We start from the raw sequence: 17,339 nt of genomic DNA, 5'->3' as shown, positions 1-17,339 counted from the left end.
TTGCTAGTTTGTCTATTATTGATAACTTATGGTTAAACGAGACACTCGCGATTATTCATGATGTTCTGTACAAGAATATTTGTAATATTTCATTTGTAGCTCTAGGTTCAAGCTATATATACACCGATGCATTCTATTAATATCAATATAAATAAAAGGCGTGGGATTATTAGGTTGGGTGCCAACTTCCAAACCCTATTTCCAACCAAAAAAAAAAAAAAAGTTAACGTTGTTTACTCCTTGTCTCAAAATATAATTTCTATTTTTTTTTTTTCTAAATTCCGACCCACTAAAACCCTCCTCACCCAAAAAAGAAAAGAATAGAAACTGACCCAAAACCCCTCAGTGGTAAATCCAAAACCCCGCCGATAAAAAGCAACAGAGTCCTGAGCAGTTCCAAATCCAAAATGACAATGACTCCGAACCTTGTATCACTCACTCGTACATCCCCATTCTTAAATCCTTTTGTAGGAGGATGTTGTTCCCGTAAACCCATTTTGCATTCTACTACGATTTCAGCAAATCGAATTCAGACCCGTTCTCACTCGTACGCTCTGAATTCCGGTAATGGAATAGGATTCCGGCAACTGCGTTTTAGTCCGAAGGCGGTTTCTGATGATGGGTCCAACGGAAGTGATGGTAATTCTGGTGGCGGAAACAATCATGGCAGAGGTGGAGGTGGAGGTGGAGGTGGAGGTGAAGGTGAAGGTGAAGGTGGTGGCAAAGGTGATGATAGCAATTGGTCTTTCCTCTCATGGTAATCTTTCCAAACTCTGTTTCATGTTATGCGTATTTACGAATCAGAAAAACCAAGACTTGAACGTTGTCTGAATTCTTAATTGGATTCCAAGAATGAAAATATCATCTAACTAACGATGTGAATGCATATGTGCATTGCGTTGGACGGTTGAACTGTACCAATATTTGCACTTTGGATATATTAAAACAAGCGTCCTATTGTGCATTTTATTAGGTATTTGGATCTTCTTGCAAAGTATCCTGCGTCGATAAAAGCTCTGACATCTGCATTTTTAACCCTCATTGGAGATGTTATCTGCCAGGTATTGTTCCTCTAGTTGCGCTTACTTATATTTATTTTATTTTTGGTGGACTAACAAAATCATCAAATTTCATAGTGGAACTTCTAATTTAAACCGATATCTTTTCTTCTGCACTTCTGTTTCTGTCCTTTTTTTTTTTTTTTTTTTTTTCTTTCCCAGATAAATTGACAACTAATGTGCATGTATACTAGTGTAATCCTATCAATGTTTTCCCTGGGTGATGCGATTCAGGTTTTCAGTGTTTTGATGTAGTTTAAGACATCCTGTTGATCAAATTTGGAAGGCAGAGGTTCCTCAAGGTTCAAAGGCTTGCTTGTTTAGTTAATGCTTGTGACAATATTAAGAAAACTAAGGCGATTTCATCTGCTTAGGCCTCAGTAATATTATATTGAAAGGGGTTGAAGGCTTCAATCAAACAAGTATTAGGTGTGTCATTCAAAGAGGGTATTTTGACTTGCTAAGTAACAGTTTAATAGTTTACCAAGAAACAAGAAAGCTAAGAATGGTGTCAATCGTTCTCTTAATTTAAAGTTAACAAATTGATAACTTCTTTGGGACTAATGTACTACATTTTCTTTTAGAGACTAATGGTTTTTATGTCGTTGTTGTACAATTATGTTTCTTACAATGAGGTACCATTTTATAAGTTATTATACTGAGGTTTTTCCATTTGTAAATAAGAATGTTCTTTTGAGCCTGCTGTTTTCTTGTATAAGAATAAGAATAAAAATATTTTTCTCCCTCAAGATTTAAAAATAATTATTATATTATTTATTTGTTTGTTTATAAATTTATTTTATTCTTTTCGGCAGCTTGTTATTGATCAAGTTCCATGTCTTGACGTGAAAAGAACATTCTTATTTACCTTGCTGGGTCTGGTGTTAGTAGGTCCGACGCTGCATTTCTGGTAACACTTCAGAAATGTCTGTAAATTTTAAATTTAGAATTACATTATTGACCATCATATTCATATCATTGCGTGTGTAGACTATAACACTTCAAAACAGAAAGTAACTGCCGACTGATACCTTAATTTTTTTATTGTATTTTATTTTATTTTAATTTATTCTGATTATACAACTGATACAATAGTTATCTGCATATATTGTGCTATAAAACTTTAATATTTCTCTATTCCTTTCATGAGAAATGGTGTTATTTATAATAGCAATGCCATTAAGTGCACTGTAGATCAGTAATCAAATACGTGAAAGATTTTGTTTGTTTTTATTGTGTATTTATATTTCTTTCAGTTTTTTTTCTAAGCGTTTAGTATGCAACCTTTTGTATCTTCAGGTATTTGTATCTAAGCAAACTGGTCACGTTGCCTGGAGCATCAGGTGCATTCGTGAGCCTTCTACTTGATCAGGTGATCTCAACTTCTCATTGTGTTTCCAAAACTTGAAGGACATCTTATTATTATTTTGAAGGTTATCTGCTGTTGTTGCTCCCCCCACTGTTGTGTTATGTGCAAAACAAAGGAGGAGAATGTTCATGTGTTTCTGTACTGCCAAGTTGTTTCTATTCTTTGGAAGAAATTATTTAGGGAGGTTGGAGGTAATTGGGAGACCCCAGAAGAAAGTCATGCTGTTTTCAGTCTTCATTTTGTTGGGTTTGGCCTTTTGGGAAAGGGGAGAAGGTCAAAATTCTCTAGGGATGTAGTGTTCTGACTGTCATTTGGGTGCTGTGGACAGAAAGAAACAGTCGGATCTGTAAAGATTACTTAGGTCTAGTTGGAGGAGCTTTGGGAGAAATTAAGAAACTGGGCAGTTCTTTGGGCCTCTGTGTCGAAGGCTTTCAAAGACTTTAGACTTTATTTCATTCTATTAGGTTGGAAGGCTGATGTAATCTAGAGTGCAAGTGTTCTGTTTTCCTACAGTTTTGTTACTGTTTGTTTTGTCTGAAGCATTGATCTGCACTTTGGCTCCTAATTTGTGGACTTCTTGTCCACCTTCTGTTTGCTCTTTCTTTTTAATTAAAAAAAAATATGTTATCATTAATTTACTAAAATCGACTTATTATTTTTGCAGTTTCTTTTTTCTCCTACATTTATTGGAGTTTTCTTATCGGCATTGATGACACTGGAGGGAAGACCTTCCCAAATTGTACCCAAGCTACAACAGGTGGAATTAAAGGAGTTATATAAGTTATTATATATACATTCACACAGAAATTGTCTTTATTCATCTGAAACCTTTCTTTCTCTCCCTCTCTCTCCCCCCTATTTTTGTTGTAGGAGTGGTTTTCTGCTGTGCTTGCTAATTGGCAACTGTGGATACCTTTCCAATTTCTTAACTTTCGGTTTGTACCACAGCAATTCCAGGTTAGGATTATATAATGAAGTTATGCATTCATTACTGCTTGTAGACAAAGTATGATTTGGATATTGTGAAGTTGCATGTGAAACTTTTATCACTGCCCCCTCCTGTATGGGGCATGTGTGAGGTCTAAAAGTCTCAACGCACTAAGGTGCAGGAGATTCTCAAAACAAATTACTATAAATTCTTGGATAGTTTTGAATGTGTTAAATGAATCAAGATGTGTAGAAGCTTGATTAATAGTCGTTCATCTGCAAAATTAATTTAAAGTGTTAAAGAGTCATGCTTGAGTATCCAACAAGTCATTAAAGGTCTTTCTGTCATTTGGTATCAATGAAACCAAAAATCATATAAATCATGTCATTCTGTTGTTTGGCATCAATGAATATGACTAGGATTCAAACTTGTGGTCTAGCATTTAACTGGAATGTAATGTAGAGAAGATTAGACAAAATACTAGGTGAAGAATTAGGTTTGGAGAAGAGCCAGAATCAGGATTAGTCAGGGATAATTTCATTTTATCAGTCATGTCATGTCTGTCTCCAAAGACTGCAACTTTTTCATTTATTTCAGACCAAAGAAAATATAGAACCTAAGATAATTTGAGATTCTAGAACTCAGATAAAGTAACACGAACACTAGCCAAACATGGCTTAGAAATAAATTACCTTAATTTTGCAGAAACATGAAGATGAATACTAAAATCCCCGGTTAAAGTTGTCAGAAACTGTGATACATGGATTCGGATTGGATACTCCATTTAGAATGTCTGCTGATTTTTCTGAAAATTTTACTCCTGGATATGCTTCCCATACCCCATGACGAGCACCATATATGTTTTCAACCCAGCAGAATATTGTTTTGGTGTTTTAAGAGGGGTTTCTGAGGTGCGTGTATCATTTGTCAGCAATCTAATTCGATCTTTCCCAAATTTCGCACAACCTATCACGACTACTGCAGGAAAATCTATTTCTCTGATCCTCTTTCCTTCCTTGACTGTTCTACATCTTCCTGGCTTCTTTGTATCAATGACTAAAAAGTGGGAATTGACTACCTGCTTCTTGATGCTGGAGCCAAGTCCAGATTATATAAATAAGTTCTACCAATTACTAAGGTCCATATAATTAAGAGTTTGTTCATACGTAATGCAATTCACAGATGCAGCTTGACGCTATTGTGTTTTGAAATTCTCCACATCTGGACTTTCAACTTTTTGATGTATTAAGTGTCATAAATTATGTTGTTTAGAATGCTTAGTAGCAATCATTTGGGTTCTTTGAATGATTCATGTATCAGTGGCTACATGGTAAGTTTTTTAAGAGAGTGAAAAAGTTGAGATTTGTGCACGTGTGTATTCTTTACCTAAGGTCGCTTTTTATGTTATAATTTTCATTTTCTAGTCATTTTGTACAGGTATTCCATAGCTCTATTTTATTTTATTCCCACTTTAATACATGTCATTAATTTCAGGTTCTTACCGCTAATGTTATTGCTTTGGCATGGAATGTTATCCTCTCGTTTAAAGCTCACAAAGAGGTTCTTCAAAAATAGGTAATTTGGAGACTTGTATGATTGTTGGTTTTTATGCATTCGCTGTAAGAAGAAAATACTCTTCTAAATTCTGAGAACACTCTTATTTCTGCATTTTGTGCTACATCGAGTGGACACGGCCATGTATATTTTTGGCAAACAGCAGAGAAGTACCTGAAAAAGAAACAAGGATTTTAACATTATGTAATTGGTACATTTTGTATTTTACTATATTGTTTGAGTTAAACTGAAGAAAAGTGATCTTCTAGAGTTACAATGGGTGCATTTTTTCTCTATCTCGTTATCTATTTTTTTAATTGATTCGGCCTTTCCAAAATTCATCATGAACTCTGGCAAGTTCATTCCTACAACAAAAATGCTAAGCTGGGTTGGGAAGACGACCTCATGCGCTATTGTAGTGCGAGAACCAGGCATATCTTTGAAGAGAATGAGGTCTCCAATTCGTGAAGCTGAAAGAAAAAAAAATATACATGTTTTTTGGACTTTAAATGCTTGTACTATAAACTGTGGGGATGTATACTCACATTACTACAACTGTAAAAGCAGAGAATCGATGATCGTTATTATGGCATTACATTTGCCATGTTGTAATAACTAATTGTGCTCATTAATACAACTGATATACATCATGAAAGAAAGAGAGTGAAGGGTGGCTGCATAGCTTATGAAGTGAATTTTAATTGGGATTAGTTTGAAAATGGGCCTTATTTCCTTAGGAATGGACATGTTTGAAGGGAAAAGGTCCAAAGTTCCAAACTATCCTTAATAAAGGAAAGCTTTACAAACAAGTTTTTGTAGCAAAAATGTAGATTCTGTCACAAATCCAAACCAATGAAAACCGGTGGATTTGATGACTCAACGAAACCACTGCAATCTCCAGCTTGCTTGGGAACCTTTTCTTCCTAGGTTTAGGGCCTTTTGTAGGTTTGTTTATACTACCCCTAGGATGACCTTTTTTCTTACTCGGAGAAAGATAAACTGCCCCTTAGTATTAGAAACATAATCCATCCTCCAAATTCAATGGCGCAGAGCCAAGGCTAATTTGGGCCTTTCTCTAAACAGGACAAGTCAGTTTGGGTTGCCATTCGAAATCCAGACGTTCGGGCTGCCACCACCTATTCACTCTGCTCCATTGTTGAAATTGGTTGTTACACCTCGTATCTAGATTTACCCGTCTACTTGTCATTTAGGCGGTAAACGACAATTATCATTATTTTTTTCTTTCATTTCAAACTTATAGGAGCTTAAAGTTTGACTTTTCTTTGGTTTATTTTTTGAGAAAATTTCATTCATGAAAGATGTAGAGCACGTCAAATCGTGTTCCTGGACACACGACACACTAAAATTGAAGTTCGTATGAAGAAGTGACGATCTGAAAAGCAGAAGTTACTATTTTAGGAAACCTGCTATAAATAGCAATTGAGTTTCCATTTTTAGAAGTGTCCATTTCAGTTAGAACATTGACCTTCCCATTTTCTCTTGAGATTGACCCGGATTTTTTACCCGACCCAGTAAGATCTCAGCCGTCCAGGCACCTGACAATGCACCACTGGTCAGGTTTGGACCGCCTCTTCCTCCTCATGAGGTATGTGGTGGTGATTTGGGTAGATTTGCACCGGAGAAGGAGTTTAGAAGCAATTTCCAACTCGGCAACTAGCAAGGGCCGACGTCGGAACTTTAATTCTAGCTATCTCCGGTGAGAAACGAATTAGGTTTTGAAGCCCATTCATCGTAGAGCAAACCCTCCAAACGACGTGGTTCAAATCGAGGGTGTGCGAATCTAAAGAATTCAAACCCCATTTTCTTTCGAGAACAACGCGTAGATCAACCTCGAGCAAGAATTCGTCTGATAGTTGTCATAATTGTAATTCTATAGTGAACATTTTCTTTTTAAATTAAATACACATGCAATATTATATTTTTGAGTATTAAAATTTTGTAATAATTTAAGTTAATAATGTTTGAGACTTGATATTAATTACACGAGCTATTTATGAATTATTGAGATTTGATGAGTTATGCTTTTGATGACATGATGATGATTTATGAAGCTGGAGAAGTTGATATTGTTTTCATTTTTGAAAGCCTTTATTATTGTAATGAGCTATTTGAATTTCTAACTATTGATATTTGCTTTACGAAAGATAATGATTTGATTTAAATCTTATGAACGATAATGAATTTAAGTTCAGAGTTATGTAATTGAGGAGGTAAATTATGAAAGATGAGAATGTTAGTGTATGCATGTATTACCTGGTCTGCAGTACCCTTCAGGCAATAGTCTGGTCGGCAGTACCCACCAGATGGCATGAGATGGTTAGTTGGTAGTACCCTCTAGCCATCGCCTCATAGTATTCTAGTCGACAGTACCCTCTGATGCGTCATCTAGTCGGCAGTACCCTCTAGATGACATGAGATGGTTACTCGGTAGTATCCTCTAGCCACCGTCTCCTCGTATTCCAGTTGGCATTATCCTGCGATGCGTCACCTAGTCGGCAGTATTCTCTAGGTAGTATGAGATGACTAATCAGCAGTACCCTCTAGTCATTACATATTTTATATGTGAGAATCAGTATGTTTTGAATTGATTTTGAGATTTTCGCCTCCATCCCTTACACCTCATGTTGAAGATTCAACACTAGAAACCCACATACCAGTTAGGGTTTCGGGCATCCATTTCTCGTCTCCGGCCTTGCGACTAGCCAGTCTCCCCACAAGGTAGAAGGCAATTGTAGTCGAACCAACCTCTCTAAAATCCACCACCGGATCATTTGTAAGTATTGACGCCATTGACAGTCCCGCCGTCATTTCTTTAGCCATTGAAATCTTGAAAATTGCTTGAAACAAGAGAAAATTTGAGTTTTTACAATCCTAACAGAGAACGGCTAGGTATACAAAAAAACAGTTTAACTTGCATTATTTGTAGTTGTAAATATGAGTCTTAAGTCACTATATATATATATATATATATATATATATATATATATATATATATATATCTCAACTCAACGTAACTCACGCTCTGGTCATGTCTACAAACTTGACGATAACCATGTCTTGGTGCTACTAAATCTAATTCCCATATATCATGTGGCATTGTCAAAACCAAGCAAGAGATGAAAGACACGTAATCAGATGCCACGTGTCAAGCACCAATGAAAACTGGTAGATTTCATTGGATGAGATTATATCGGGTGTGAACCAATTGTAAAGCCAAAGGGATCTTATCTCTAGTGTCCGAGCTCTCATTTAAGTCGGAGCAGCAGCACTCACCCACATCAAGTCAAGGTTGTGCCGCTGGGAAGCAAGTCCGAGCAGCAGAAATGGCGCTTGTGAAACCCATCACGAATTTCGGCAATGTCGTTACTCCCAAATTTGGGAATACGAGAAGCACTAGTAGCAAGACGTCGAGCACCATGATCAGAATGTCGTCGTCCACCAAAAAGTCCAGTACTAAGAAAGCCATCAAGGAGACACTGTTGGCACCAAGGTTCTACACCACCGACTTTGATGAGATGGAGACCCTTTTCAACACCGAAATCAACAACAATTTGAACCAGGTTGAGTTTGAGGCTCTGCTTCAGGAGTTCAAGACCGACTACAACCAGACCCATTTTGTGAGGAACAAGGAGTTCAAGGTGGCTGCTGATAATCTCCAGGGCCCCCTCAGACAGATCTTTGTCGAGTTCTTGGAGAGGTCTTGTACTGCTGAGTTCTCTGGCTTCCTTCTTTACAAAGAGCTTGGAAGAAGGCTTAAGGTCTGGGATTCAATTCTTTCTCTCTTTTCTGCTCTATCTATTCTCTGTTTGACTACTGAATCTAGCTTTAATTCTCCTCCGTCTGGTTAAATGTTTAATGTTGCAGAAAACCAATCCAGTGGTAGCTGAGATATTCTCTCTCATGTCCAGGGATGAAGCCAGGCATGCCGGGTATCTACTCCTTTCCTTTCTCTCACAATTATTTATCAACTCGATCGCAACCAATATTGTCCTACTGATCGAAAGTATATATATATATATCTCTTGTTGCAGTTTCTTGAACAAAGGCCTGTCGGATTTCAATTTGGCATTGGACTTGGGGTTTCTGACCAAGGCAAGAAAATACACATTTTTCAAACCAAAGTTCATCTTCTATGCCACTTATTTGTCTGAGAAAATTGGATACTGGAGATACATCACCATATACAGGCATCTCAAGGCAAATCCCGAGTACCAGTGCTATCCCATTTTCAAGTATTTTGAGAATTGGTGCCAGGATGAGAACAGACATGGTGACTTCTTTTCTGCACTCATGAAGGCGCAACCCCAGTTCCTAAATGACTGGAAGGCAAAGTTGTGGTCTCGATTCTTCTGCTTATCGGTATTTCCCTGCTCATTAATTATTTCTTTACTCATTCTAATGTCAGAGCGTTTTTATTGCTGTTGATTATCATCAAGTACAGATTATTTAAGTCATATATATAATCTCTGGTTGGATCATTATTAGACAAGATTAATATATGTTGCAAAACACAAGTTTTTTTTATTGGAAATAATATGCATGTGATCTCTCTTTGCCGACCCGTACAACTAGAATGGTTCATTGTCAAATTACAAAGGGTTACAAAGCTGTCATTTATTCCCTATTCCTTGACTCCTCAACACTTCTTTGTTCCAGGTATATGTGACAATGTACCTAAATGATTGCCAACGGACAGCTTTCTATGAAGGCATCGGGCTAAATACAAAAGAATTTGATATGCATGTCATCATTGAGGTGAGCCTGCAATACCATACCCTTTGGTTCCTCAATGTCATGCATCAGACATCAGTGGAATAAATTTGTAGTTGTGAATGGATTCTTGTGGACTAGATACTGCATAATACATCTGTTTCCAACAGCTATATATCTTTCTAATTATTTTCAAGAATGATCAATTGTCTTAATTCTGGACAATATAATACATCATTTGTCGGACATGAAATCATTTGTTGGAAGAATGTTAGCATCTGGTCTTGTTAACGGCTGCCATTATTTTATTAATTGACCAAGTCTGTTTTCTATTTCTGTAGACAAATCGCACAACAGCCAGAATTTTCCCAGCCGTGCTTGATGTTGAGAACCCAGAATTCAAAAGGAAACTTGACCGCATGGTGGAGATTAACCAGAAGCTCATTGCTGTTGGGGAGAGCGACGACATTCCCCTGGTGAAAAATTTGAAGAGGATACCAATTGTTGCTGCATTGGCCTCTGAACTTCTGGCTGCGTACTTAATGCCACCCATTGAGTCTGGATCCGTCGATTTTGCAGAGTTCGAGCCCCAAGTGGTGTACTAATTTCTTAAAACTTCCTTCTCATCCCGTATCATGTCCAGCCAAGTGTTCCTGTTAGAGCATTGTTACTATGCCTTGCAAAACCGATGAAACATTGTTATCATACAATGCGTTGTTTCAGTGCACTGCTTTATAAAGTTCAATTTTATTTGTTAAAACTAAACACTGGTTCAGATGTCATTTGTTTATTTTTTTTTTATTTGGGGAAGAGTGCTTGGAGTACAAATTTTCCTCGGTAGCGGAGGTGATGCCATTGTCAATGGAGAATGGGAAATAATAATGGGTCAAATACTACTTACTCCCTGTACTTATAGGATTTCATCGTTTCAGTCATTGACCTTTGAATTTCACCTAAAAAGTCCATGAACTCTCAATTTCCTCCTAATTGGTCCCTGCTATCAAGCATTCTTCAAAAACTCTGTTATCTTTACCTAAAAAGTCTATTATACTCTCAATTACTTAACAAAAACAAAAAAAAATCTCTTCCTCCCTTTTTTTATTTTTTTCTTACCTCTTATTCTTCCGGCTCTCTCGCCTCCTTCTATTCATTTTCTCATCAAGATGGTTCAAATCCACAAACTTTCAAGAGGTGAAATGAAAAAGAGAAATAAAAGAGAGAGAAAAAATAAATTAAAAAAAAAAGTAAGTGAAGGCATAATAGACATTTTTATAACTTTAATAGAAAATTTTAACGGCAGAGACCAATTGGGAGGAAATTGAGAGTTCAGAAACTTTTTGGGTGAAATTCTAAGGTCAGGGACAGAAATAATGAAACCCTATAAGTATAGGGAGCAAACAGTATTTAATCCATTTTTAAGATGAAGACTTCGAATGATCATGAGTGTGTTGACAAACTTCACTTCATCTTCATTGAAGCACCTGAGCAATTTTTGTATATCTTCATCAACACGGTGCTCAAGTTCTAAACCGAGACAAAACAGTGTTTCCCAAGACTTTTTCATCTCGAATTCGGATTTTAGGTGCTTACTGGTTTCCTATAACTCATCTAGAGTTCCAATAAGGTTCATGTCATCAATATATACCGTAACAATAGCAACCCCGGAACTTGTCATCTTAATGAAAACGCATGGGGATAATTCATTATTGACACATCCCATTCCGATAAAGTAATCACTTTAGACGATTATACCACGTCCGTTCGGATTATTTTAATTCGTAAAGTGAGCATCACAATTTTATTGAAAACACGCTTTGTGGTTGAGAGCTACTTGATTTGGGTAATCGAAGTTCATCATGGACCTTCATATATATCTCTGTATCTAGATCCTCATGGAGATATTTTGTGACCATATCTATAAGCTACATGTTTAGTTTTTTGAAAACTACCAGACTAATAAGGTAGTGGAACATAATAACATCAATTACAAGAGAATATGTCTCTTCGGAGTCAACTCCAGAGTGTTTGAGAGAAGCCTTGTGCCACGAGGCTAGCCTACAATCTCATTTTTCTCACCTTACTAAGGAAGACTCATTTATGTCAACAGGTTTTATACTAGGAGGTGTCCTTATCACCAACTCAAAAACCTTCTTCTTCGTTAATGAATGACAGGACATGCCCCAGATTTCACCCTGAAATATGAGGTGGCCCTATGGGGCCCACTTTAGGACTGGTCTTACCTAAAATTCGGCAGAATTACTCCTAAAAATTGACTACCAAAAACTTGTGAAAGACTACTTAGCAATTAACATTTTGTGAATTTCACCTCCAACCCATCTGCAAAATCCAACCCAATGCAACCCCTTCTTGTTTTTTTTTTTTTTTTCTTTCCATTTCCCCATATTGATGTTGCTTTGTTCATCTTTTTGGCTGGGTTAGAAAACAAAACCCAAGCCATTATCAATTATTCATCAGTTTTTATTTTTCTCCTTCTCACTTCAACAACCTGCCGTAACTTTTCTTCCTCATCTATCTTGCAACTATTCCTCTTCATCTTTCCGTCTTCACTTTCCCTATTCTCTCAAAGATTTCATATCGAGATCATGAACAGGTTTTTTTGTTTGAGTTTTGGGGAAATAGATCGAGATCAGAAAGATCGCCATGGCTGGTGAGTTCTTGTTCATTTATTTTCCAAACATTCTTCTTCATCTTTCCATCTTCTCTTCCCTGTTCTCTTCCTCATCTATCTCAATTATCTAAAGTTTAATGTTTCTTTGAGATTGACATACAACATTGATGTTGAGAAGATATCGACATCAACATAGAGGGATTTAAGATCGACAATGAGAGAGAGAGAGAGAGAGAGAGAGAGAGAGAGAGAGAGAGTTTCAGATCGAACTTGTTGCTCTCAAATGGCTCATCTTGGATGACAAGGTTTGATGCCCAGCTTGACGAAGACCCACTAAAGAACCCCGGTGATGAAGCCAATTGTTTAATGGATCTCTCACCATCACTGTCCCCCATATTGAGAGTCAGTTGTACATTTGATATTGAGTGTAGATATTCTTGATTCTCTTTGGTTTAGGTGCGAAGAAGACTAGCATGGAGAAAGAATGAGGGAGAAGAAATAATAATAATAATAATAATAAAAAAAGACAGTTCACTTCTGGGCTGTCAAATTTGACAGAGACAAATCCATGTAGGATTTGACATATCTGCTGGAGTGCTTTCTCCTTTCATTTCTTACCATTGGGCATTCCACCTATCAAATGACCACTCCATTTGAGATGGTCGTAAAAGACAATTATACGCATAAAAATGCGTGTAATCATTGTTAATAATTGAAATCAAATATCAAGTTAAATGGCTGAATTTCTTACACAATTAATTACAAGTAAGTCAATCAATTAAGAGTAACTGGTTTAATTACATAAGGAATGCAATTAATGTCTTGTCATAAATGCATTCCAAGTGAGGTGAACATCAACACTACAAATACATCTTATCAAATAGGAAAATTACCCAAAAGCTCAGAATTCGTCAAATTTATGAAGAATCTTCAAGCTACCAAATAGCTGATTTCTTCACATGGCAAAATTTGGGAAGATTTCATGATTCAACATCAAGTATTCATCACCCTTGAGTAAAACACCTACTTGGAATCTAGGCAAACTCTCTACATGGTCAAACACCCAAATATCCAAATTCTTCATCAAATTAGTGGAGAATCAACAAGCATCGACGATTCATCAACCACCAAAGTTGTAGAATGCCATATGACACTACTCGTGGTTCAAGTCTAATTAAGATCAAGCCTCTATGACCCTTAATCAACCGTAAACTTCAAATCATCAACAAAGTAAGAAGTTCAAGCTACGACCGTACTCCAACCTCAAAGATCAAATCAAGGGAAACTCTTGCTAAAAAATACTCACAGATATTGTAACCTTATATTTCTTTAATACAAATATATTATTTTGTAAACGTGTTTTTGTTTAGACTAGTACTTGGAGAAGGATTGTCTTTGTTGCTAAGCTCCTCCATTAGGGTGTTAAATAAAGTATTGTGATGAGACTCAAGTTGATTTCTAAAAAGGATATATAAATGGCTGGATGATGGCACGGTTCTCTCATGTCTATTTTCCTTAACACTTTTGGTATTGATCTCAGCCTTATGTTTAGTGATCTTCTGAATGAGGATGGCTGGAATTTATTAATAGTGAAAACTTGTTTGATGAAAGCATTGTTGCTAAAATCACTAATGTCCCTACTATTTTCGTTAGGGGTGGTAGTGATAGGATGATTTGTTGTGCCTCTTCAAATGACAGATTTTTAGCGAAATCCACTTTCTCAATCATTCTTTGTAACGTCCCGTATCTCAGTTTACTCGTTTACTAGTCATTTGGACGGTAAACGACCTTTACTTTCACTTTTACTGTCGTTTCAGCACTTTTAGTGGCCCTAAAAGTTGACTTTTTGTTCGGGTCAAAATTTGAGAAAATGTTCTTCAAGGAAGTTGTAGAGGACGTTAAACCGAGCGCGTGCATATGTGGTACGTAAAAATCGGAGTTCGTATGTGAAAGTTATAAGCGAAAGATTAAAGTTACTGTTTACGGTTACTGTTCATGGTAACTTTCTATAAATAGCCGAGTTACTGTGGTAAGTTTTCATTTTTGGAAACCTACCCGGCTTTTCTCTCTCCTCTCCCCCGACGACCCTTTCTTCCTCTTCGGCCGATTTCTTCTTCCTCCGAATTCTTCCTTCTCCGGCAGACCCACGACGGAATCCGGGCACCAGCAGACTCGCCCCTTCTTCCTTGCCACGCCTGGGGTGGTGTTTTGCGGTGGCTCAGCCGGAGGAGCTCGGAATTGAGCCACAAAGTTTACTGTAGCCGAATGGAGGTTTCATCGATTTCCGAGATTCCAGCGGTCCCCGGCCACCAAACTGGCGTCGAAGGTTCGGCTTTTGCCATGGATCATTTTGCCCCTAGCCTTGAGCCACGATTTGCAGTGTGGAGGTCGAATCGACGATTTCAAATCCTAGGGTTCTTGGGTTTTTATGGAAAAATTTCAACGGCCAATTTCGATCACTTACAGGTAAAATTGGAACTTGTTGTAGTTGTGAAAAATGCTTGGACTGTGGAGTAGGTGGTGTTGCCAAAATTTGGTGACCATCGGAGGTGGTGGCCGCTGGCGCGTGGAGCCCACGCGCTGCCACTGTGGGTGGTGCGTGGAGGGCAGTGTGTAAATTTCAGTTTTTAGCCCATTAAATTGTATAAATGTTGTAGAGCTTGTATGTGAAGTTTGGTGAATTTTGGAGGAGTTTGGAATTGTTTGTGAATTTCTGAAGTTTGGAGTTTTGTGATTGAATTGTGGGAAATCCGGCCGTTGGATTTCCCTCGTTTTCGTTGTAGAATATTGATAGGAGCAAAAAAGTGTGACGATATTATTGATTATTTGCCCCATTTTAGCTTTGTTTCTCCCTTAAGTTTAGTGTTTTGAGTCAGTAAGTCATTTTGAGAGTCTTGTTGAGTGTTTGGAGTGAAAAAGGCGGAAAAAGTAAAATTTATGAAAAATCCTAACTGGATCAGGATTCCTAACTGTCAACTATTTTTGCGGTCTTTACATTTTAATTCCCTTTATTTTCTCTAGAAAATTCTGATATTCTCCTGCTTGTTGTAGGAAACATTGCCTGGTGGAACTGTTGGAAACAGCAATGATGGAGTCATAAAATAAAGCATTAAGATATTTGACCAAGCAATGAAGAAAGGGGAATAAAGGAGAAAGACGTTTTCAGCTGGAGAATAAAGGAGAAAGACGTTTTCAGTTGAGGAATAAAAGAGAAAGATGTTTCAGCTGAAAAATAAATAAGAGAAAGACGTTTTAGCTTGGAAATTAAAGGAATTGCCCCATTATGAGAGGAGTTAAGGCCATAAAGGAGACGTTTCAGTTGGGAAAACCAACCAATGCTCCCCTATAAATAGGCAACGTCCAGAATATAATTTGCATCACTTCCCAGCCAAGATCACTTCCCAGCCAAGATAATTCATTTCCTATCACTTCCTGGCCAAAAACTTTTTCGAGACTCTACCCAATTCACTCCTCAAACCTCCATATCTTACAAGACCGTGAACACCATCCATCCATCAATCTACAAAGCTCTAAGGCGCTGAGTCAAGGACGCTCCACCACCATAGCAGAGACGAGTTCATCACCTTGTTGCTAAGCCGCTGAGGAAAGCTTCAAAGTGTAACTATGACTCTACTTATATTTTTTATTCCGGTTTTGTGTGTTTCAATTTGCGAGTTGTGTAATTGGAGACGTGAGATTTTCAGAATATTTTTATTAATATTTTTGAGATTTTCAGTTTATTATTGAGTTAATTTTGAGAATTCTTTTATGATGCATGTTACAATCTTGTGCCCTTTTATGTGTTTTGGTAATTTTCAGAGTTAGGTTCATAAGTTTGCATGCTAGAATAACGGTGAGAGTTTTTGTGTGTTTGCTTAATTTGCCAAGAGTAATTGTTATTTGTTAAGACGCTGAGTTAAACAAGTAGCAATTAGTTCTAAAAAGTGGTAAAAATCATGCTTTAATGATTAAACGATTCTGGAAATTACGTGTTAAATTCTATGTGTAATGGTTAATTTGCACGTGTGAGTTGATTCGAGGGATAGATAATACTACTAGTTAAGAGAATTACGCTGAGTGTTTTCGAAAGTTAGTAGTATTAGGCTTGGTAAGGACTTTTCCGATCCAAACCTACATTAGAACGAATCAGATAAATGGATTGATCCGCTGAGGCTTTTCATTTTGGCTCTTATCTAGGCATTTAAGGTGGGCACATTTTTGTAGCATGTTGAAATGAATTTTCTGTTTTTACACTTAGTAATTTCTGAGTAGTATTGGTCAAGGTTAGGGAAGTCGATCATTGTATATAGTTTTATTTGTTTTGTTTTTATTTTAAGTAGATTAGGAACCAAATTTCAAAACCCCCCATTTTATTCTTTTATTTGTTAATTGACCTTTTTGTGTAGGTGTACCCTACAATCCCCGGACTGAACGATCCTTGCTTATCCTATACTGACAACTACATTTTGCAGGGTTAAATTGTGAGGCTATTTCAGCCGCATCAAATATGTAAATTGAGGAATTGGTGTTGTGGAAGAGATTTGGGTGGAATTTGAGTAGTAATGGAGATAAGGATTTTCGGGTTTCGTTTAGGTTCGTATTTATTTTATCGGATTGCCGTTTACGGAAATATAATTGTGTACAGGGCAATGTTGCGAGCTACGGCTAGATGAAGGAACTCGTTTGCGTGGTCGCCCAATAGTACTGTGAGTGGACTTTTGATTTTAAGTGATGCATGCAATATCGTTTCGTAATTAATTATTACATTTATTTATTTAAGAATATCAATTGGTTTATTGATTTGAATTTCGGATTTTGAATTTGATCATGATTTACCATAGTTATAATTTTAGAATGATTTTTGGCTCTAAGTTTTAAAAGGATATTGCGAATTCCGAAATAAAGTATGATTTATGAAATATTATAAAGTGATTTCGGGAATGAATTGTTTACCGATTTTGAAATGGAGTTTTGGTCGAGGAAACGATTAATCTAATTATTCTTTTAGCGTGTGGGACACGCTGTCAATTTATGTGAATTTCTACGAGAATTTTCGGGTACGGTTGGGAA

At 36.9% G+C, this 17,339-nt stretch overlaps 2 protein-coding genes across 2 annotated transcripts; both read left to right on the top strand.

The window, feature by feature from the left end:
* Positions 1 to 311: 311 nt before the first annotated feature.
* On the top strand, positions 312 to 5,186 carry LOC112191610 (protein sym-1). The gene is made up of 7 exons (XM_024330989.2): positions 312 to 757; positions 974 to 1,061; positions 1,874 to 1,968; positions 2,358 to 2,430; positions 3,092 to 3,184; positions 3,298 to 3,384; positions 4,850 to 5,186. Exons 1-7 carry the CDS (start codon positions 408 to 410, stop codon positions 4,928 to 4,930), a joined length of 867 nt encoding a protein of 288 aa, XP_024186757.1. The 5' UTR covers positions 312 to 407; the 3' UTR covers positions 4,931 to 5,186.
* A 2,965-nt stretch (positions 5,187 to 8,151) lies between these two features.
* On the top strand, positions 8,152 to 10,415 carry LOC112193460 (magnesium-protoporphyrin IX monomethyl ester [oxidative] cyclase, chloroplastic). The gene is made up of 5 exons (XM_024333605.2): positions 8,152 to 8,688; positions 8,795 to 8,859; positions 8,962 to 9,289; positions 9,587 to 9,685; positions 9,982 to 10,415. The coding sequence occupies exons 1-5, from the start codon at positions 8,254 to 8,256 to the stop codon at positions 10,243 to 10,245; spliced, it is 1,191 nt and encodes a 396-aa protein (XP_024189373.1). The 5' UTR covers positions 8,152 to 8,253; the 3' UTR covers positions 10,246 to 10,415.
* Positions 10,416 to 17,339: the final 6,924 nt, after the last annotated feature.

The sequence above is a fragment of the Rosa chinensis genome, chromosome 3 (genome assembly GCF_002994745.2).
Source record: "Rosa chinensis cultivar Old Blush chromosome 3, RchiOBHm-V2, whole genome shotgun sequence".
NCBI classification, from domain to species: domain Eukaryota; kingdom Viridiplantae; phylum Streptophyta; class Magnoliopsida; order Rosales; family Rosaceae; genus Rosa; species Rosa chinensis.
This window is presented reverse-complemented; position numbering and strand designations above follow the sequence as displayed.

Bases quoted from the DNA above. Each gene is read 5' to 3' on its own strand.
- LOC112191610 (XM_024330989.2), top strand. From the start codon at position 408: ATGACAATGACTCCGAACCTTGTATCACTCACTCGTACATCCCCATTC. The intron at 758-973 runs GTAATCTTTCCA...GCATTTTATTAG, and splicing joins AATTGGTCTTTCCTCTCATG to GTATTTGGATCTTCTTGCAA. The intron at 1,969-2,357 runs GTAACACTTCAG...TTGTATCTTCAG, and splicing joins GGTCCGACGCTGCATTTCTG to GTATTTGTATCTAAGCAAAC.
- LOC112193460 (XM_024333605.2), top strand. From the start codon at position 8,254: ATGGCGCTTGTGAAACCCATCACGAATTTCGGCAATGTCGTTACTCCC. The intron at 8,689-8,794 runs GTCTGGGATTCA...TTAATGTTGCAG, and splicing joins AGCTTGGAAGAAGGCTTAAG to AAAACCAATCCAGTGGTAGC. The intron at 9,686-9,981 runs GTGAGCCTGCAA...CTATTTCTGTAG, and splicing joins ATATGCATGTCATCATTGAG to ACAAATCGCACAACAGCCAG.